Below are 23,702 nucleotides of genomic sequence, written 5' to 3'. Positions count from 1 at the left end.
ATACTACGTACGGCCAAGAACTTTAACAATAAAACTTTCTTTAAATTATTTTCAAGTATAATATGTAGATATCTTTCAACTGGATGAAATAAATTGATGAAAAAGAAAGATATCCAGTGTATTTGACATTCGTGACTTGAAATAAAATATTTATCTGGCCGAAAGAATGTTGTGGTATGATAAGGAATTATCGAGAGTAGGTGGATATGTATCACGCAAGACGATTGTGCACGATCAGAGAAGTGATAATTAATCACAGCTATTGATGAGGTAAGTGAGAGAGGATTTAGTGGAGTGTGTGTGCGAGGTAAATTCTGAAGTGAGAACAAGAAGAGGAGAGAAGCAAGTGTAGACCTATATAACGATCAAGAGAGCGTCTGCGCGGGGTGAATAAAACGTTGACGCTAGCAGTGGAGGGATGAAGTAACCACAGAGGATAGCGTTTGCTATTGCCTCCCTCAGTCGGGATGCCGTTCGTGCACCCTCGGGTTCTCCAGTATCACCGCGATGATCGGTGTGCTTAGAGCACCGGTAAAGACGCCCGTCGTGGTTACGAGCTTCGCGCTACTTCTTATTTTTCCCGGACTCGCGCGGACCGACGTACTTCCGACAGTCGGTGAGTGATTCTTTGCTATCATTTACAGTTCTATTCAACGCTTAAGGGAAGAGAAAAAAAATCATCCTTTTTGTTGCTCACTTTTTTGTGTTATTTGCTGTTGATATTTAAATGTTCAATTATACAGTTACATGAATATTAATTAATCGCACAAATCTGTTTAATACCAAAGGATATCTCTGGAAAGCACTGACAAAGTATAATTGAAAGGTTCTCGCGTGATTTCGATTATTTTAACTGGCAGTGAAACATTGTTCCGACTACCGATTTGCTGAAACGATCGATCACTTGTGATGTTGATCGATCGATTGATGTATGCATATGTATACACACGTAGATACATAACTTGTTGGTCGGTGAAATAAAAGTTAGGCTGAATTACTCGTATCAGGTCGCACATTCGAGAACTGTTCACAAGGGAATAGCAATTATGTTTCAGGATTATCGTGCGTGACGTTGCTGAACGACAATGCAACGAGTTTCGAAAATTCGATACGCATATATATATACAATGTGCTAGACTGAACATTTGTCACTATAGTTGGGTTGGTATGAGAGAAAATACCAAAAGGGTGAAAGCAAAGCGGGATTTTTGCAGTGTAAAGGTCCTTGTTTTATTCGCTCCTCTCTTTTTCGCCAATACTCTTCTTGCTGCGCTTCACACGCATGCAACCATGCGAATCACTCTATCGTTTGGACCAACGTTTGCACGTATTTACGTGGCAAAGAGGTCCTAACAAGTTTGAGTGTACACAGCTTTGAACTCGTCAGCAATTGCAGTGAATTTGATTCTCGTTACATTGTTTTCTGTGATTCCAAGAGTTCACACATTTGATATATATTTTTTACGCTTTCATATTAATTAGTGAAATTGAGTAAAAAAAATTCTTTATTTGTTGTCGATTAATGTTCCTAACTTTTTTTTATAGTGAGAAAGAGACTATTGTAATGAATGGAAATGCGCTTAATTTTTTTCGTGATTCAATATGACAGGGGAAGAAATTAAAGTACGAAAGAAAGAGAATTTTATAAGTAAAATAAAAAAAAAAATATATTCGCTTCAATGCATTTTCACTTGCTGTACTTTTTTCCTTACTTCTTTTTGAACTGTTTCAATACGATTATATCCAACGCCTTTTTTAAATTATCCAAAGAGTCCAGTAAAGGTAAAAGCATTTGAGTTGAACTCTCCAATAAATCGAATGTAACACTTACAAACGCTAGCAAAAGAATCAAATGAACTGTATATCATAAATTATGAAAATTCGTAATCATTTCAAAGTGCAAAAGCTTTTAATCGTTCAACATCTTACTTACTTGCGATTTCTTTTTTTTTTCTTATTTATATTTGATATAAATTTGATCATGGATTTAGTAATAATAAATATTTTCTCGCTTTGTATCAATAGTTGGAGTGAAAAATTGTATTCCACTCACGGAGATTTTAACGATTTTTATTAATGGTCCGAGCATTGGTGCGAAGACCGTTTTAGGTAGCTGCATATTGACCGATTTGACAGATACAATTTTTTTTTTATCGTTCAAAGTTAAATATTAAATTTTTTTCTGAATTTCGTGGAAACTTTTACGATGACATATTCATCAGATGAAGTGCAATAGTAAAGATGTTTTTATTTGTAGCCAATGTTTTGCAAATTAACTAAATTAAAAATTTATATTCAAACTAATAACTAAAATGATACAAAAATAGAAATTGTTCTCTTCGTTGTAGAAACATTGATAAATTTCAAAAAAGCTATCGGAAAATTTCTGTTTATTAATACCATGAATATTTCAAGAATATTCATCGACATTTTTTTTTTATTCAAAAATTTTTCTGTCAAAAATGTAAAAAATAAAAACTATAAAATGACCAATCGGACTTGGACAGATAGAAAAATTCTTTACTCATTTTTCTCACAGCTAACAAATGATTGTACACATAAAACTGTAACAGATATTATGCATCAATAATTTTAAAAAGTAATAAAATCAAACGAAAATTTTTATTTCCAGTTACTATTGCAGTACAAATCGTTAATCTGCTATAAATAACGATCACTTGAAATTTGCGTTAAATCAATAATTACCAATATTGCTGAAGAATAATTGCAAAAATCACCCACCCATACAGATACACACACACATATTCATGCTTTATAATAGCAATAATTAATTTAAACGTAAAAAGTATTCACAAATAAAACCATAAAGAAATCAATGGAGTATTGTAACGTGAGGATATACTCAAGAAAGTTGTACTTTATTGTTAGATGTAAGTTATCTTGTATCTTCTGTGGTTTAAACGAATTCTGGAAACTTTTGTTACCTTAAGACATCTACGAATAAGGCTGTATTACAGATCCTATCATTTGATACTTCAGAAGTATAAGTGAACAGCTCTAAGATATCCTACAATATAACTAAAGTTTTCGTTATATACTTACATAGTTTGTTACGTTTTCTAATTTTTTATTTTTCACTACTTTAAATGATCTTTTTTCTTTCGTACTTTCTGGAATTCGAGTCATTATTTACGGGTCTAATTAATTAAAACTTATTGCTTAAGTAAACTTTGCGAATGAAATAACTCGGGAGATCAGTTAGATGATATATAAAGTAGCTAATCACGTTCAAATAAAGCTTGTTGAAATTTTATTTGAATCTGAAACAGTGTAATTTACTTATACAAAGCTGCTGCAGTTGAATCTGAATGCGGAAGAATTTAAATGAAAAATATTTACTGGAGAAAATATGTATATTTATTGACATTTTATACGGATCATCGTGTTTTTGACACTGGCGAATGATCCACAACTTCCACCAAATGTACCGCAAAAATTCCGGTGCAATTTCTGTCAAGATAAAGAATGATACTCTTATGGAAAAGTGCACGCAATGCTTTTCTGCAGAGTCTACTGACCTCAAAACTATGTAACAACATGTGCTTACACTTACATACACTTCAATCCGTTGGGTATATCTATTATGCGTGGAAAGAAAATGTCGGCTGATTTACAACAAGTATTCATTTTACCTAGGCGTTCCCGTCTCACTGGTAATAAATTCACATGAGCTTGTCCATCTGTTTTCTTCGCAATTTTTCAGCCACTTTTATTCAACGAAAAGCTGCACGACTATGTATCTATCTACATATATATATACATCTTCAACCACATGAGCTACGTGAGTGTTAACTACAAGTTTGTCAAATAAAATAGCTGCGAGCTTTAAATAAAATAAATGTGAGAAGCCAAAATATTTTTTTAAATTCTTCTGAAGATTCTAGTGATGAGAATAAAATAACAATTAAATAATTTTAAATAAATTCATTAACAATTAAAAATAATTTACTCTTAAAAGAACGTTTAAAGCATAAAGATATTTTTCAACAGAGAAAAAAAGAACTCCAAAATTGTTTGGATAACTTTGATCTTTAATTCATATTATCAAAGTTTTAAATACTGTTGATATAATTAATTAATTAAAGGATATATTTTAAATCCTCTATATTGTTTATAAATAAACAGTAATAAAAATGACAAAGAAGTCAATAAAAAAAGTTTGTTCAAAATGGTGGACTTTTGAGGGCAACAAAAATGAAAGTAAACAAAGCGAAAGTATTTGAAGAAATAACCATTAGAAAATTCGATAAAATCGAAATGATTTCTGAATGACAAATTTTCTGAGAAATTATTTAGGTTACGAGGAAATTGTTTGGCCTTGAGTAGACGTGAGACAAAGGCTGAAGGTAATAAATCAGTCTCGTTAGATAATATCGTAAATACGGTATTTAACGTCACAAATGTTTTGAATTGATTCTGCAAAATTCCCACCACACTAACGAATGGTAGAATTTGCAGTATCAACAAAAATATGCCAGTGTGGTATTTATTCTTTTCAACTTCACATTCCAATAACTTTTGAAATAATGCTCCGATTTTGATTATCTAAAATTTGTGACAAAGATAAAATCCAGATCTTTAAAACAACATTATTTAATGTGTTGTACAAAATTTTGCTTGAATAAAAAAAAAAAATAACTTAAGTAAATAACTGTATGCCATTAATCAATAGCAGATAACTGATGAAATTTAATGAATCATTTTCAGCTGCTTGGATTCATTAATATAAATTAAAATTATGTATGCCCTGATTAACTAACCCCAACAAATTTAAAACAATAAAGTATTATTCTAATAAAATTATTATTAAAATTAATTTCATAACAGTTTTTGATTAATTATTATTCTTTTCTTATGTAAATGCTCATAAAGCTCATAAAAGAGCTTATGAAAATTTTCTTCTATTTTATTAATTAGAAAAAATGTTTTTTTAATGAGAAGTCGTTGAATTATTTATAAAAGTTGCATACTCTCTTTGTCACTTAACAAAATATGTCGAGAAAAGATGAACACATTTATGAAGACCTATTGAGTCTTTATACTGCTTTTATAGTATACCTGTCAAGTTAAGAATATCTTCTTTGTGATTAATGGAGTAGTTTATACTAAACTTATACATTTATGAAATGATACATCTTTATTTAATAGAGTAAATGATAATGATTGGCATTTGAAAAATTTTGGCATTTATTCTTCCTCTAGAAACTCTGATTTTAATGGTAGTGCCAAGAGAAGTGCAATTCACTTGTATACATTCAACGTCTGTTTTTCACCAGAGACCATAAAAAAGCCTTAAAATATCGATTTAATTTTCGTGAGGTTTTCAAAAGGATTTCACACAGTATGGTTATAATGTGAAGTTTATTGAACATAGCAAAAGAACAATTCACATTTCTGTTTGTGATAAAAAAAAACGATACGATGAACACAGTTGGATTGTTAACAACACAAAAATGATATGTCATAGTTTTGATCAAAGTGCCAGAATAAACTGTATGGTGTGGCGAAGATGGCGTCTGTTTGTCGAAAAGTGTGCGGTTGAAAACCGTGGTGAATGCATCGGTAGAATGAGGCTATAAAGGAAGAAATATATTGCAGGGTAGCAATTTTCACATGGTCCAACGTGAGAACCGCAATCGAAACATTTTCAGCATAATCCTCTTATTCGGACCCGGATTAATTCGGTGAACACCACGTCATTTCCTATCCCTTCGTCTCTGGTTAAATTCAAGAATCTTAATTTTTTTGAACAAAATTGGATTATTAAAGTGCTAGTGATCTTTTCTTTTATCACTTTATTAGTCGCAATTTTTTTTCCTGTCGTTTCTGCACTGGAGTAAAAGAAAAAAGAGGGTGATTCGTTGTTCGAGCAAAGAGTAATGGTATTCCGATAGGAAAATTACGAAGAGTGGTGTGGTTAAAGTGGTATCCCAAGGAGTTACCACACCATTTAATGGAGATCCTTTCTCTAACACTTGACGATGACCAAGTAATGATAAATACAGTGACATAGATATAGTCACTGGAGTACAGCAAATGACATAGTCAAGTTAAAAAATAAAGTGCAAAGAAGATGACGTAAAGTTAACTCTAAGAGCTGTGCAGAATTGTCTGATCAAATTACCTTTTTTCTTGTCTTTGATTTCGTTATTTGACACTTTTCTGTACAGCGGAAATTCTGTACAAGAGACATGTACAATCACTGTGGTTCAAGCTTTAGTCTAAACTGAGAGGGAGAAACAGTGACAAAGTGGAGCTGAAGGACAGAGGAAAATGGTTTAGAAGAGAGGCAAATAAGCAGAGGTAAATTAACAGCATATAGAAAGTACGGTTGAAAGGCTGTTGAACTATGGTCAAGAATAAAACAAAAAGATAAATAATTACTGACTTTGAGCACATTTAATAACCGTAATTATAAATTTTTGTTCACTCAAAGAACCAAGAATTTCTATATGACTCTTTTTTGCTTACTATTAATAATGTTATAATGAGCCCACATAAATGCAGCATAGAAGTTAATTGACGGCTGTAAACATATATTTTCTTCTCATATTAGATTGAAATCATTTTTTTTAAATCTTCTTCTTTTTTAATATCACCGAAAAAAACATTAGAAAGCTTTATGTACAAGTCGTCTTTGAATTCAGGGAAAGGTAGACTTCAAGGTGTTTCATCATTGAAACTCTTCATTTCTAATTGCACAATGGAGGAACTTTGTTATTAAGAAAATAATCAGTCATCCTTCTTTTAAATTCTGAAAAATCAAAATAATAAAATAGAATTCTTCTTATATAAATATCAACTTAAAAAAAATGACTTCCCCCTCGTGGGCCATCTGCAGGGCAAGACGTATCCCTGGGGGTAAGATGGGACACAGAATAATTAATCATCGTTGTCTTCACAAACCGGACAGATATAGATAGCTTGAGTTTAGAAAAGTTGATTAAACAAATGTCGCACTTAATGTACGTCAAAAATTAAATAAAACCACATTGAATTGAAAAAATATTATGAATATCTGTGGCTCTAAAAATTTCTTCTGAATGCTTTTAAATGGAGTTAGAATAACATTTCTAGTGACATCGTATCATCAGCTTTTTCATGGTTCACATCTTACCCCACTTTCTCCTATTCGATTTTTACTACTCTGCAGAATTTCGCTTTATTTTTGAGTAATCAAATAAACAATTATAACGAAACAAAATAATTGGAGATTTATTGCAATCGGTATAAATTGTATGTTATGGATGAGTATTTTCCACTACTCTAATATTTTTCAGTAATATTTTTCAATCAATAATCCCTTAAAGCGTAAATGGAGATTATACTGATAAATTGTAATCAAAAAGATTCCATCTAAATGAAATAACATTGCATTTTAATGAATCACCGACAATCAGTCTCAGTTAATTTTAACTGGGTTTTATAACAATAAATGCTATTTTAAAGTTAGATTAAATATTTGTACGGTTGAGTAAAGTTTTCACAGGGTCTATCGGAGACCCAAGGTTCTCTCAAACATTCAATGGAAGATGGAGTAAGATGATAGCCAGAGAAAACTGTAGAGTGAGGTGATAGGAGAAAGTATACTGTAAACTTTAACCAAACAATGCCCGTTGCTTGTCATGGACTGGTTTGAAGAGTAACTGGAAGTAGAGAAAAAGTAGGCAGTGGCATAAGCGGATAGCCGGAGAAAGAAAAATCACAGAGATAGAATAAAATAAGAAAATATAGAAACTGATGAAAAAAGAGAATGTCACTAAGTGCATCGGTACCCATGAGACTCTAAAATTCATGAAATATACCTCGTTATTCACGATTTTTAAAGGATCGGGGACTCCTTACTCTGGAAAATATTTGACGGAAAAATTTTTGGAACTAAAACTTTCCAGTCTTGCTCTTTTCATACATATCCTCTTTGAGCTTTTTATTTGACCTTTTGCGAAATGTTGTTTTTTTTTTCTTTTATTTAATGCAATGGTAATAGGATTTATTTGACCGGAAAATTCTCTGGGGAAATTTTTGTTTGGATTTTTGTCGTTCGAAAAGTTGATAATTAAAAGCGAATAATAGAGACCGAAGATAAATGAAAAATGTATTTTTTATAATTTTGCATCATGTTGATTATTTTTGGTTTCACGTTATTTTCAAGCTTTAACAGAACATCATTCAATAAAAAAAATCAATATTCTTTATTTTGATATTTGAATTAAATATTCGAAAATCAAATGAATAACAGAGTAGATTTACATAATGATAAAAAGAGTGAAGTACAAAATATTATAAATGTTTACTTTTATGTTGATTTTGTTTTGTTGCTTGTACATGTAATAAAAAAAAACAGTGTGATTAACAAGTAATACAAAAGCTAAAAACAAATTTTTTTAATCATAAGCAACAATTGTAGAGAATACAGCATGAAGTTTCATTTCTTGCTGCAACATGCGCAAGTAAGTAGATGAAGCCGATATTACGGAAAAGTTATTTATTAAGAACTCTGTTTGAGAACTTAATTAAACGGTTATAGTCATTGCTACCGCAGTTAAAAATAAAAACAAAAAGGTAAAACCAGGAAAATTAATATTAAAGAGAGTTAAGAAACTTGCTAACTGAAATTCATTTCTACTTTTTATATTTTTTTGTTTTTTATAAAGAATGATATTAAAAAAAAAATTAATGAGTTCAGAGAGAAGATGTGATATGCAAGAAATATATATAAACTTAAAAGACGGAATTTGCAACGAAATTATTTTAAAATTATCCAAGATTAAAGTCTTAACAACAAATTTAAAAAATTAACCTGAATGCAATGCCATTAATTTAATTATTTTTGTACCAATAAAAAAAATATTATCATTAAAATTCTTAAGACTTATCTTTTTTTACTCCAAGTACCAAGTTTATTTCACACTGGAGATTTGTTACATCATCTTTTACTCTGTCCTCTTTATATATTTATATTAAGTATCTTCTATAAAATAAAAAATGACCCGTAATAAATTTTTTTTATAACTAATAGACACTCGAAAAAATAAGTGATCAGGATATCCATCTTCCTTAGGATGACCTTTTTGTTTACATCACCAAGTGTGAAGTTTATTAGGTCTGCGTTCGAGTCTACAGAGTGGATAATTATTGGGCTGGTGAATCAAGAACTGGTTAAGCTCTAAAGCATTAGTAGTGCTTTAATCGACTTCACGATTAGGCTATCGAAAGATCTTTGTATGCAAGTTAATTTCTTCTTTAGAAGATTATATAGGAATTATGATGATAGTGTACGAGATTTTATCAAGTGCAAACGATTATTGGAACTCGAGGGTTTCAAAGAAACTTCGAAGTAAATCCGAGTCAAATATGTCCGGCCATTTTCTAACTTTCTAAAATGGTAACTTAACAACGACTAAGTTACTAAAGAGGTTTGGGATACTTCGTATAATAAGCTATTGAATACCAACTAGAGTGTACCTTTGGCAAGAAGTTGGTAAAAAGTTTGAAATATCATTTATTTCAGAGTCATGTTTACAGAATAAGCTATTCAACCAAATATTTAGTCTCTTCTATTTTAGAGATAATACCTTTCCATTAACAACTGCAAACTGCTTCTTCATTTCAATATATTCAAACAAAACTCAGCTACAAAAACAACTGATTATGTGATTTTGAATGAAATAATTTTTTTTTTTTTGATGATTTTGAATAACTTATATCATAATGAAATCCTTTTAAGTATGAGAGATGGTCATATCAGTGATTAGAGAGATAGTGAGCTCACATAGATTTAATTTAAACCACCAATTCAAATTTGAACTATTAATTTAAATTAAATGGACAGGTCACCTCTTCTCAGCCTATCTAATGGGATCACTTAGGATTTTATCTTACTAGATCATTTTATATGCATTTTTTAATACAATTCTGCAGAAAGAGTTAAAATATTTTATGAATAAATTGTTTTATATAATCCATCAATTTACAAACCAGCTTTATTAGTATTATACTGTTATTTCATTATTTTAATACAATGCAATGTTTTTGATGGAGTAGGTGTTACAGAGTTCATTTTTCAACTAGTGATACATATTTGATTTCACTTTGGTACTGGAGAGCTTTAGTAAAGTTGAGAATTAACGCCTTGTAAATCATAACTATTTTATTGTTTTATTTTCAATGAACTTTCATGGATGAATTATTACCTACATTATTGTATTTATTATCTTTTTGGGAATAATTTTTGTTTCCTTTAGCAAGGAATAAAATTCATCATGTACTAAACTTTGAGAAATAATTTTTATATTTATTGATAAAGATAAAATGCTAAACGTTTATTCATGAAACTTTTTGATGATGCTATTTCTAAAACTTTTTCTCTAAAAATAATCATTCAAGTATTTCCTCAAAAATTATATACAAGTCAGTTTTTTCTACTCGTTCATATTTATTCAGGGATTTCAATTATTGGCATAAATTATTGAAGTTAAATTTCCTCGAGGCATAGGATATAGTTTCATGAATACATCCTTTGGGATTTCGACCAACCAGTGAGAGACGGTTGTTTGAATTTACTCAGCATTCGAATGAGTTAAAGATACGAAATGTTTCGTTGTTATTTAGTATATTCTCAATGATAAGTTGAGACGAAAGCTTGAGAAAGCTTCGTATATCCTTCTAATTCTAAATTACAGTCGTTAAACTACCAGGATAACTGACAAAGTGAGAGAAATAGATGAGTAAAAAGGATTCTGATAATTTAAAACTTAAACGAATAGCCGGCATTCAAACTTGAAGTTTTAATAAATGAATTTTACAACGTAAATAAATGATCTCCAAGTGGAAAAGAAAAATAGAAATTACCAATTTTATTTTGATTCTATGGTAGAGAAAAAAAAGTTCTTGATAAAGATATATTTGTGTAAACTTCTGTGATTGTCATGATCTTGATTTGAATAAAAATGAAAAACATTTGTCTAATTTTTCAAGAGATGGAAAAAGAATAAGCTCGACAGAGAGGAATAACGAGTATAAAAAAAGAAGAGAAAAATTTTCAAATTATTCTAGAAATGACATTCGATTTAGAAGTCAAATTCGTTGCTTGCGGTCTCTTTCTCTCTTGTCCATGTAGTTATGGAGAAATCTAGAATCTACCTACCATTTTACTGAGTGAAACTCAGCAAGCTTCGCTTAATGCAATTACATGTATTATAACTACAGTTAGGAAAACTCAACTCTCTTGACACAAGAGGTTTGTCACCTACTGGACCAATCAGATAATTCTGACAGTATTTAATCATCTAGAATAACTGACGTGATTCCATTTTTTATTAATAATTGTAAGTATTGAATTGGAATAATTGTTGATGACAAAAATATTGGTTTGCAAAATTCAGGTTTGATAATTTATTAAAATAAATAGGTTGGCGAATGTTGGATGCTGATGAATGAAACAACTTTTTATTCATACTACATTTATATTCAAAAATGTACACAGTCTATCCCATGAGAGTCATATATAAGATACAATGGAGCTTGCATTAAGCCACAACTTGTGGGAAATCAGTGACTAACTGTATCTTAATAGGAAATAACAATACTATTCTTCTATAAGCAAACACAAAAAATGCAATTTTATAAGTATGTCATGACTTTCATTTTTTATTGAGTTAAATGTCTCCCAAGGGTTTCAACTTGGAACTGTTTTTGCTAAAAAGTTCACCCCAGGTTACTTAATCCTTAGAATTGCCAACTCATGAGCAATTAATATCCAACACACCAATTAACTCATATTTTTTTAGAAAATAAATTATTAATAAATGAACTTATTTTACATTTGAAATATAAATGTTTTTGAAGCGATTAATTGTACATCAAATTTATTAACTAATTTTAGAAATTTCAATAATTTTATTTTAATGAAAAGCTGATTATTTATGACATGTAATACAGTTCAGTTATGTCAAACGTAAATTATATAACAAAATATTCACTCGATTATTCACAGAATAATTCCAGACTTTGATGCAAAAAAAAATTGATTAATATTTACCTTTTATTATTATAGTCGTTTACAAATCTGTGATATTAATTATTATTGATGAATTAAAAAAAAATTTCATTATCGTTATTAAACTGTGAGATACCAGAATAAAAGTTAAATCCTATTTGTAAGTAATCCGTATAAATATTCTGACTGGAATAATTTTTTTTTACCCATCTTTAATTTTGCTCTGATGCACTTTAGATCCAGGGGTTTCAAACTAACATGTAAGCATCGTTAGTTTCAGAATTAAATAGTTTCACGTCAGACTAACTGACAGTCATCCTGACGAGGGTATGGGGATTGTAGTGAAGCTCTAGAAAGGAATATCATATTAAAATATATATTAAAAATTAGATTCTCGATGCTTCTTTTATTCACATGGAGAATCACTAGAATATACATTAAAGTTTTGAAAATGTCTAAAAAGTTTAAGTCATATCATACATTCCAATTATATAACTAGCACTAGCGAGAGCAAAATTAAATTATATTTTAATACTTGAGAGATTATTACTCTTTACTATAATTATTTATTTATAGTATTTCAAATTTAGATAATAATTTGAGTTGAATGTTTCTACATTATTATCAATCCTTTCTATGATAGAATGATATGGCATTCGAGAAATGACAGCATATCATGATTCAAAGAGTGAACACATCAATTTAAATTACCTAAATCGAAAATGAGACAAAATGGGGGAAATTAATATGCGAAATGTATTTAATATTTGGTTCATTTAATACCCATAGGCTACTAAATTAGCCATTCAACTGATGCGTTAGGAAATGGAGATCTCTGTAAAACGTATGTGATCATTTATCCGACTGATAATGTGGGTTGATAAATGTAACTCGCTTTGGGACACAAGAAAGCTACTATAGTACATGGATTCTCACTGCAATTGTGTGTTTCCGTCATTGTATTGTCAACTTAATTGACATATTAACGATAATGAATAGAAATGTTTAGACAAATTATCCACCTATGATGTATAATTATGCTAATCTAATTGTCATGTCAATCTCAATCATTTCCCAGCTTTTCAACTGATATATAAGGATGAAAAAATAATCATTTCTACTAGATTTTATGAAAGGAGCTTTTTTCTAGATGTTATTGTTAGCACCTGTGATATGCTTTCCTAGTTTTAGAGAATTTTTTTACACTTTTTAGTACTAAATTTTAGTGACAGACAAACTGACATCCAGATGGGTAATATTCTGACTACCATTTTTTTTTTTTTTTAGATTCCAGAGGTGTTAAAACGTAAATGTCCATTTAAATTTTATTGACTATGTCAATTTTCGATAAAAACCAATATTTTTTTTATCACTAACCTAGTCGAAAATATTTTGTTTATTTTTCATTTTGATTCAAACGAAAATTGGAAATAAATTGAACATTTTATTCTTTGGTGCATGACAAAAAGACACGGATATCTAAATAACAAAGTGTTAGTTACGTTCTTTGAAAGTGTACTCTCCTTTATCTTGGTTTTAAAATCAACTTTGATAAGATATGTACTACTATCAAGTATCATAAATATACAATCTTAAAAAACACAAAGAATAAAAACAGTGCATATTATTTTTAATTTCAACAATGGAACTCAAATAAAATATGAAAATTGTTTTTATAATGAAAGCTAAATTTTTCTGAAACGATTGTTTTGTGGCAGAATAAAATCTGAATAATTCAAATAAGAAAGATAGTCCAAGGAGCTCTCACAAATTTTTCAAAAACAAAAAGCACATTTTTCTTGAAATTTATGTGCCATTTGTATGATTTGATGAAATTTTTAAGTGTGAAAGAACAAAGAACTAAGAATTGTACGTTGCTTTGTGAAATCTAATTTTATTATCTTTACAAAAGTTGTTTGAAGCTGGACTACTTAATATTATACACAATACTTCTTGGTCATGATCACACGTTGACTATATAATGCGACGAAAGAAAGAGAGAGGACTACAAAGGATGCATAATAATCGCGTGGTTCGAAGTAATTTTACAGAGAATTAATACTGTGCATAATAATTATGACGACCGAGAATCTAGGAGATTTCTTCAAATGATCACTAAAAATTTCGCACTTATAACTTACCGGATCATTAACTCTGACAAGGACTGCGATCAAATATCTTTGGAAATGCGGACTCGCTTGGTGCACCAACAAACCGTTTGGATTTTCTTACATTTCATTCTCTTCCGCATCATTAACAGGAAATTGGTTTGTTCCGTCGTTATAGAGTACCTAGTAATGAATGAACTATATTGAAAGGTTCATTTCGAAAGCATTCTGCGCAGTAATGAGAAATCGCATTTCAGATTTACTCCATTTCCCAACATATTTAATCTCTAATGCCATCAAACGTTACTTGGCTATTTTAAAGGATGTACAGTGTGTAGACTCATTAATAAATCAATTTAAAACAATGACATTTTAGTAATATTTTTAATTGGCAATTAGGAATGGATATTTTTTTCAACTTATTAAATCTAAATTTAAAATAGAGGCAATGAATTATTTTTTTGGAATTAACGATTTTGTAGATTCAGTTCTAATGATGACTTCAAATAAGCAAAAAATAAGTTCTTGAAAAAATACATTTTTATTGAGCTGGATTATTTTGAATTGAATCATCTCAGTATTGGTTTATTCTAATCTTTCATTTTTTTTAAGATCCATGGTGCCTCAGAAAGTCACTTGTATTTATTAACTTAAACAAATATATAGATCCAACAACATAAGCCAAACCTAAGACCACAGATACATAGAATGATACAAATATGCAAGAAAGAGAAAAGATTTATGAAAGTTAAATCAGAAGCACGTTGAAGTTATTAAACTTTATTTCAACTTACCATAATTTTAAACCAAATATCCAAATACGTTTCAAGCAAAATTTCGTTAGATTCAATAAAATATTAAAAATTTTTTGTTTTTAAATTTAAAGAAGCTTGTTTGAAAAATTTTTTTTTTCAAACATTTGTGTAAAAACGAGAAGTTTGTTCGAATAAAAGCCTATCAGAAGTATATTTCTGAAAAAGAAAAATAAAACTAACAACTCATCGTCGTAATGGCCGTAAAAATATTCATCTTGTAAAACAGATTCATATTTCAACTATTTTGAAAGAAAAAAATCATTTATATTTCTTTCGTTACGAAGATTATTTTATTTGCAAAATTTAATGCAAATTATCTATAAATAATTCATCTTTCATGCATGTCAATTTGTAAAATATCGATCGGCTATATATTGGTGTATTGTTTGATGAAATTCCACTGGAGGATAGCATTTAAGAGATAATATTGATCTGATATACTATCTACACACTTACCTTTTCTTTTCGTGGTGTTATTTCTTCAATTATCTACTTGAGTTTTCCTATCATCTCGAGCTGTGAAAACACACGATCGTGAGGAAATGAGAACTTGAAAACGGCAATTTTTTCAGTTGATAATATATTAAAAACAAATTACATCAGATATAATTTATAAAAAGATAATTGGATAATCTTTCGAAATTACATTTCAAGCTTCTTCAGATAAAAGTTGAACTTTTATATAAAATGATCAAAAGATAGCGATAATGATAAAAAAGTATTTTCACGGGTGTTTGTGTAGAGATAATGCTATGAAAATCTCTTGTGAACTTTGTAAAGCTTTACTGTTAGCGTAAGTTGTTCCTGTGAAATTTGCTCTCACTTTGAACTTTTTACAGAATTAACACATTTTTTCTGTTTGCCATGTATATTTTCTTTTAAAGAAAAACTCTATTTTCTGGTCTGTTTGACTGAGGAAAAATGAAAGTGTAAGAAGTTTGTACATCGAAATGTACAGGTGATGCATCTTTTTCACGATGACGAGTAACTCTATGTGAAATCTCAGAAGGTGTTACGAGTGACAAGAAGACATATTCTTCCTGCAAATATGACTCAAGAGACAGTTCCGTTATGTTGATTTCTGAATGAACGACAGAATGCTTTGTTGGCTAGAAAGAAACAGGAATGAAAAAAAAAGAAGCTTTGAAATAACCAACATATTAATAACTAATGTATCTTGAGCCAACTAAGAGTAATGAAATGTATCCAACTTATATATTTTATTTTATAGGATATGATTAATGATTTTACTTTGGATATCCATCAACATTACTGCTCCTCAGTATTATATCAATATCGAGAAAAATGATTCTCATATATTTGTAAATCTTTTATCCATATTTATCGATTGGAAAATCATTTAGGGTTGTAAAGTTCATTTTAAAACAATTGAAAAAAATAGGTCTGGGTGCACTTTGTACCCTTGGTCTACCAACTACTCATTCCTATTGACTATTTATTATCATATGTTTTTTTTATATTTTTATAAGAATCTGATCCATCTACATTCTATGTATTTAATGAAATTCGTAATTTTATTACATCACTATTGTTTTTTTTTATTACAATATACTAGAATCCATACAGAAAAGATATATTTTATTTTACAATAATATTTAAAAATAATATTTTATTAAAAATGTTTTTTTAATTTTACGTACATTTGTACGTACGTACATTCATCCATTTTTAAATCTTCTGAGATGCTTTTAAATGACTCAAAATATAAATATATGACAAAACTACGAATTCCGAAAATCGACTTTATTACAAAAATTAAAATTAAAAATTTAATTAATCAATTTGTAAGTTGAAATATAAAATGATGACAAGGAATTTAAAAAAAAAATACTAGCATTAAATTCAGTTCCACATCAGACAGATATACACTGGTATTAAAGAGGGAAAAAATTTTCAAAGAGGCCTAAAAACATGTATTTCTATTCTAGGTCAACTGTGACCAATTGTCCTCAAAGGGTTAACCGCTAATGTGCATTCCAAGGCCGCTGGCAAAATTTTATTAAAGCATATCCACTACAGTTGAAAAAAAAAATCTCTTTCATTTACTTGTCTCTTGTGTTTCATGAAACATTTATAATCAATTAAAAATATACAAATCTCAAAGAAGCATGACGTGAAAAAATAAATGATTAGTAATAAATCTTAAAGTCTGATACAAGTACTATTCAAAATTACAAGGTATTGCCGCATTTGTTAATTAATTAAATTTACGTCTATAATTTCTCGGCTCCCTTTGTGTTTTAGGAACATTAATCTATCCGTATTATCTGCTTTTGTGATATCGGAATCGCTATTGAGGCTGTTGATTACAATAATGAGTACAAAGTGAGATTTGTACAGGTCTCTTCGATCAATGTTCGTGATTTGTGATGGCCAACAATACATCGAATAATTTGTAAATAATACAATCGTTCAGTTGGACTTTGATTTAGAGTTAATTATAAAAGTATTATTCGTTGGAAAGGAAAAAAAAATAATATATAAAGGAAAAGTAAAGTTAGGAGAAAATATATATGAGACGTCGAAAGCTTTCAAAGGATATACTCTGCCTGGGTGATTTATCTTTCGTTTGTCAGTTGAATTTCCTTTTTCACGTTTTCTTCTTATAAGTCCAACTTTGCTGGTTTCGTATAATATCCATCCGTTAAATATTGCTCCGACTTAAAAGAAGAACTTTCAATACTGTTCAAGAATTATGAAAAATATGTGTCGTTAAATTTATTTAAACGAATTAATCTCGGCTGATAGACAAGTGCTGTTTGTATTTAAAAAGCTGAGGAACTTAAATATTTTCTCTTAATACATCATTATAAGGCACTACAATTTTTAAATATTTTTCCAACGAGTTTCGTACTTATCAATTTTCAAGTAATAATGACTTTACTGTTTTCGTGTTCTCTCTATTGACTTTTACGGAAGTCCGTACTGTTTTTCTAAAGAAATAATTGCGTTCCTGAAGTACCAACTGGCTTTAGACAAAGTTCCAGAGGAAGTGAAATTGGTTGATTAAGACGAAAAAAAATAAATTCCACTCTTTTGTTGGTTTTGTAAGAATTCTTGAAAATATATTTTACTTAACTGCAGATTTTTTATCGTTTGAATTCCCGGATAAAAATTTTTCCTCTCTATTCCGAACGTCCTTTAAATGGTTTCTACTGGCAAAAGCAGTATACATAATAAAATTAATTTTTTATATTTTTGACCTGATTCCGTAATTCTAGGCATTGAGAGGAAGAGAATGAGTGGTCAAACTTGAAAATCGGACAACTTTGATTTTTCGACCCCAAAAATTGGCAAGTGGTACCCCTTTCCATTTTTTTAGGCCAAAAAATAAAGGTACTCCGATTTTGATGATTGAGGGCTCATTCTCTTCGTCTTGATGCGTAGAAATGCGGAATCGGGGCACAGCCCGAAAAAATTCATTCTATCATCTTCAACAAGGGGTAAAACTGGATACAAATTATAGAGAATCATCCCCTTGACTTTAAACCCCTATAACTCATGAACGGATGGTCGAATAACCGTTTTTACGGACTTTTTAGACACTTTAGAATCTAAGCTAAACATATATATTCATGAAAAGTGCTTGAAAAATTTATTTCACCCTTAAAATCGCTAAAATATATAAAAAAATCACATTTTTTTAGGAGTTTGCCAACTATTTTCGCAATTTTGAGGGAGAAATAAATTTTTTAAACCCTTTTTATGGATATGTATCGTTAGCTTAGATTCTAGAGTTTTGAAATACTCCTTAAAAATTATTATTTGATGATTTGCTTAAAAGTTATAGTGGTTCAAAGTCAGAATAAGGGTAAAAAATCATCCACTCTTCAACTTTGGACCTCTATAAATTTTTTAAACCCTTTTTATGGATATGTATCGTTAGCTTAGATTCTGAAGTTTCCAAACGCCTTTGAAAAATCATCGTCTGATAATTTTTACACGAGTTATAGAGGAATCAGGTCAAACTTATAAAAAATTAATTATATCACTCCTAAAATGGGGTAAAACGGGAACTTGCTCCAATTTTAGCATTAATTATGGCCCAAAAATTATTTGAACTATATCGACTTTTTTCCTTTTGTCTAGATCTTCCATTTGAGCCCTCGATCAACCCCGTAGCATCAATAGCATAGAAGTTATGCACTTTTCCATATTTAACGGTTTTTCGCCAATATATCATTACTTTATTATGTAAAAATTTTCAGGAAAAACAAAAATTTTTATTCCTCAAACGTTCCCCAGAATTCGACGAAGGGAACGTTAGGGAACTTCCTTACTGGGGAACAGAATTTTTTTATACGAGTTATTAATACAGCCATTTCGAAAGTGAATTGAAAATTATATTATCAATTATTACTGTTTCGGTAATAACGTATTTTTATTGTCCATTATTTTGTTATTCTTCAAAAATTCTTAAAAAAATTTTACTCAACTGCAGATTCTCTTATCGTCTGAATTATCAATCTCGCCTATCAATTTAAATTCTTTTTTAGTCGGCTTATCTCGGGCATGATATAGCTGTTGGCAATGAATTGGAATTCTCATAGTATTTTAAACGTTTTCGGATTATAATCTGTCGAGATTTCTTGATTCAGACGAACGAAAAAGGACATCTATACATATATTTTTGCGGATTTAATCTGGGCGAATGAATGGGGCTGCTCTAAATTCACTTATCTTTGTTCTTTCGACTTCAGTGACTCATGATTTCATTAGGAATTCTGAGAACGTATACTGCACTTTCAACTTTCTTCTTCTCATCTTTTCTATTCAATAAAAAATATTAATAATATTTATGATTGATACTACAAAGAAAGCACCAACGAAAAATTATATCACTCAATATTCAATTTAAAACAGGGACTATAGCACATGATACCATCATTTCACTGACATTCATAAATTATTTTCCACTATTTTTGAATTTTTAGAAATATTACGATACAAATTATTCACAATCTAATGAACTCGAGATTGATATTGAATAAATTAAAAACTTAGTCATAATAGAATATTGTGCAAGGTAAATGTTACAGGAAATCAGGGCAAGACAACCTTCAATAAATCGATAAAATCCTCCGGGACACTGTTTTATCTTGATTTCCCCTAAATTGTCGTCAATAAGTCTTCAATTAAATCTACAATCTCGACCAAATTAATATTCACTATCTTCTATTAAGCTCATTAGAAAAAGTATTTAATGTTGCTTCATAAATTTTCCTGAATAAGAATATTAATAAATAAATATTCTTCCTTAACAAGTCAGTTTGAAGCTTTGATGCAGAATATTTAAATGAGATTCAATCATTATACAATAATTTATTTATTCATCCAAACAATTTAGCTTATAGATGAGTTTTGAATAGTTTTTGTTTGACTTAATTTGATTTAGGTTAATGAGTTTCTGTTACTTAGTCAACATGTCAGTACACATGGGAAATGAATAAAACTTTTACATAAAGTCAGCACGATGTTAGGGCCACGATAAACTGATTTATCAATAAAGTATTTTGGTGATTAAAAGTTGAATTAAATTATGCATATAAAAAGTATGAGTATGAGTAAATATTTTTCATGGTAAATGGGGGGTAGGATAATGTGATAAGATGCGTAGATAAATGTTATGGTTGTGTGGTTTAATCAAAGGTCAAAGAAAAAATCATGAGGTCATTAAAGTTCGAGCTCTAATTATGCAAATGTGAAAGCACCCAACGATTTAAATGATCGGACGCTACGTGGAATTAGTTGATGGCAGTTTGCCGAGCTAACGTACGTGATTGTCTTTAACATTCTAATTACTACAGCATGGAAACGTTAGAATCATTATCATACATCGGCACTTCTTTGACTTTTAAATTGTAGAAGAAAATCAAGTTGTTGAGAAGATGATTAATTCAACGTTTTTTTTTGATTAATGGTCGTAAGAAATGATTAATCTTAGCTGGAATAATTACTGATGTAAAATTATGAAAAAAATTTGAATTCATTATGACACAATAAATCTTTATTTTCTAAATTAGATTTCGCAAATATTTGGAATTATTATTCTTTTTGTTTCTGCAACAAATTTATTCTGCAAAAACTCGTAAAATATTTCTTTCCTATTTATTTTATTCAACATTGGAAAAATATTTAACTAAAATATTTACACAAAGTGGAATATTTTTTTTTTAATGCATCTTTTTCATCAATCTTCAGCTAACATAAATATATTTCATTACAAAAACTGATAAAAATTCTTGCCACGAAAGAATTCTTCAACATCTTATTTCATAGAAATATAATAAATTTCTTTCCGCATTGATTTGTTAAGAGATAGCAGAAATTCAGTGTTTAGCGATACCTAAAAACCGGTCTTGAGAGTAAGAACGGCGTTTTGATCTTTACACACAACACTGGTTCCTATGAAATGAAATTCCTTTGTGGTTTGTATAATAATGACTGACGTGCTTCGGTGTAGAATTTGAAGCAAGACTTTGGTAAGAGCGAGAGAGATAATAAATCATTTGTCTGCTGCAACATCAGCTCGTCGAGCTGGAAGGTTTCAATTAGAAACCACTAAGTACTAAAAAGACATTTTCAACATCATGTTCAATGATCAATGAATTGAAGTGAATTAGATTTAGCACTCAAAAGCTACCGATTTCTCTTATAATCTTAAATATCACTAAAATGAATTATCTGAGTTAAGAGCTTTCACTAATTAATTTGAAAAAAATATCAAAAATAACAAAATAAAAGAGATGAAAAATTAAATTGTAGCTAAAGTTGTTTTAACTGCGAGCATTTGTCAGTTAATGTGATGATGTTTGCCCTCTTAGTTGTACAAGATATGTCAATTGTATTAGAACACGTGTGAAATGGTATTGTGCTCTATCAGTCACCCCTCGTGAGAAGACAATGTAGGGGAACTGTTGAAGATTCAAGCCAAGTCTTCTGCTTAAATCGAGCGTGTTAAATCGGAATTCAATTGTGTTTAAAAAAATTACAACGACTGGGAAAATTCGAGATAAGACAAATTTTAGGAGGTAATAACACAGCTCTTGAGTTTCTCAATTAATGAATCTTCTCTAGAATAAAATTGTTTGAGTTACAAGAAAAGCCAACAGCAAACAACTTTGTAAAATAAATTCACATAAAACTTTGAATTGCTTTCTGTGATGAATCTGTAACGTAATTTCACCTAAATGAACATGACGAGTAAATCATAATTTTATTTTTGAGTGTATATTTTTTGTCATTTGAAAAATGCTCTTAAAAAGACATCATTCTGTACCATATTTTCGCTGGATAATGAATACATCAAGTTCTTTAATATCATCAACTATCATTTAAATACAATTCTTCTACATTCAGAGTAAGCTGCACTCTGCACAAATTTCTTGAAAGTGCGATTGTATTTATTCGTAAATTTTCATTACTCAAATAAATCAATTATTTATCAATTTACATTTGATTACAGTTTTGCCTATTTATATGGTTCCTCTTGAGAGTTATTCTCTACCTCTCGGATAATTTTTTAATAATAGTTTTCAATTATAAAATAATTGAAAGTATAATTCGATTATCAAAAATGATAGCATATCTTTGCTTTCAGGCTAGATTTTGTGCTGACAAATTTTTTAATAAAACTATTTTTTCAAGGTGTGAATAAATTTAACCGACAGACTTTCTAAAATTGTTTTTTTTTGTTTTTTTTTTTTTTTTTATTTCAATTAAAGAGGCTTTAAAACGAGAAGATTCATCGAAATCAACTATAGACTATTTTCGATCTAAACCAATACGGTTTCTATCATAGAAGTGATAAAAAGTGAAAACAGTCAATTGAAAACAAAAGACAGACAAGTGCACTTTTTTTTTATAAAATCAATCAAGTGTCACTGAAAAAAAAAAAAACTTTTTTTTCAATTTAAAAAACATTTATCGTTTAAAAATTTGGTGTATTATTTTTAAATTTATTTTCTAATCTTAAAAATCTAATTTTGTTTTCATTTTTTATTTTACGATTAATTTTTCAGTCTATTTTATTTTTTAATCTAAAGCTATAATAATTGTTAAGAAAAATATTTCAAAGTTATACCGGAAAAATTTTTTATTAAATTTATTCTAACAAATCAAATCAGATGTCAAAACCACTTCTGCTGTTTTCGATTGACTTACGAAGTAGAAATCGAATGTTATTTTTGTAAAATTATGCAACTCACCCCATTCTGATATTACATTTATTTATATAAATATTTTTTCCTCGATTTGAGAGCTAGGTACTATTATTACTATATCTCATTAACAGTACTATATCTATCTTATCAACAATAAATATTCCAACCACTGTTGGGAATTTGCAGCTCATTAATTTAGAACATGACATTACGATATAAGCAATTAAAGCAATCTTGAGTCTGTAAAAAAATTTATCATAAATATTTAAATGAATGTCAATTCATTTACACTATGAATGTTAATGATTTTTTTTTCTTATCTAAGTGAGTATATACTCAAGAATGAATATGCAGACTAAAATTATCGCTATATTCACAATTAATAGTAAGTGCATGGATGGAAACTCGGAGCTGTTCAATAAATTATAGTGTTGTAAGAACTTCTACATGGTCTGATCAAATTAAAAATGACGTCAAGGAGCAAAGTATATAAACCAAGTGAAGTATTAATGAAAGTATTAACTTGACAGCATATTTTATACCTTCAATGGAAATATATCTAACGTCATCTGACGAT

General features: G+C 29.3%; 1 protein-coding gene across 2 annotated transcripts in view; it reads left to right on the top strand.

Moving 5' to 3' along the window:
* The first annotated feature begins 478 nt into the window (after positions 1-478).
* Positions 479-23,702, top strand: part of LOC118073889 (neurotrimin-like) — a 76,670-nt gene continuing 53,446 nt past the window's right edge. For both annotated transcript variants that reach the window (XM_035094678.1, XM_035094677.1), the window contains exon 1: positions 479-616. In XM_035094678.1, coding sequence (XP_034950569.1) covers positions 508-616 — 109 coding nt within the window. In that variant the 5' untranslated portion in view covers positions 479-507. The remainder of the gene's footprint in view (positions 617-23,702) is intronic.

Source organism: Chelonus insularis, unplaced genomic scaffold (genome assembly GCF_013357705.1).
Source record: "Chelonus insularis isolate UGA/USDA-ARS -01 unplaced genomic scaffold, ASM1335770v1 scaffold_714_pilon, whole genome shotgun sequence".
Lineage (NCBI taxonomy): Eukaryota > Metazoa > Arthropoda > Insecta > Hymenoptera > Braconidae > Chelonus > Chelonus insularis.
Note: the sequence above shows the minus strand (reverse complement) of the source record. Positions and strands in the feature narration are given on the sequence as shown.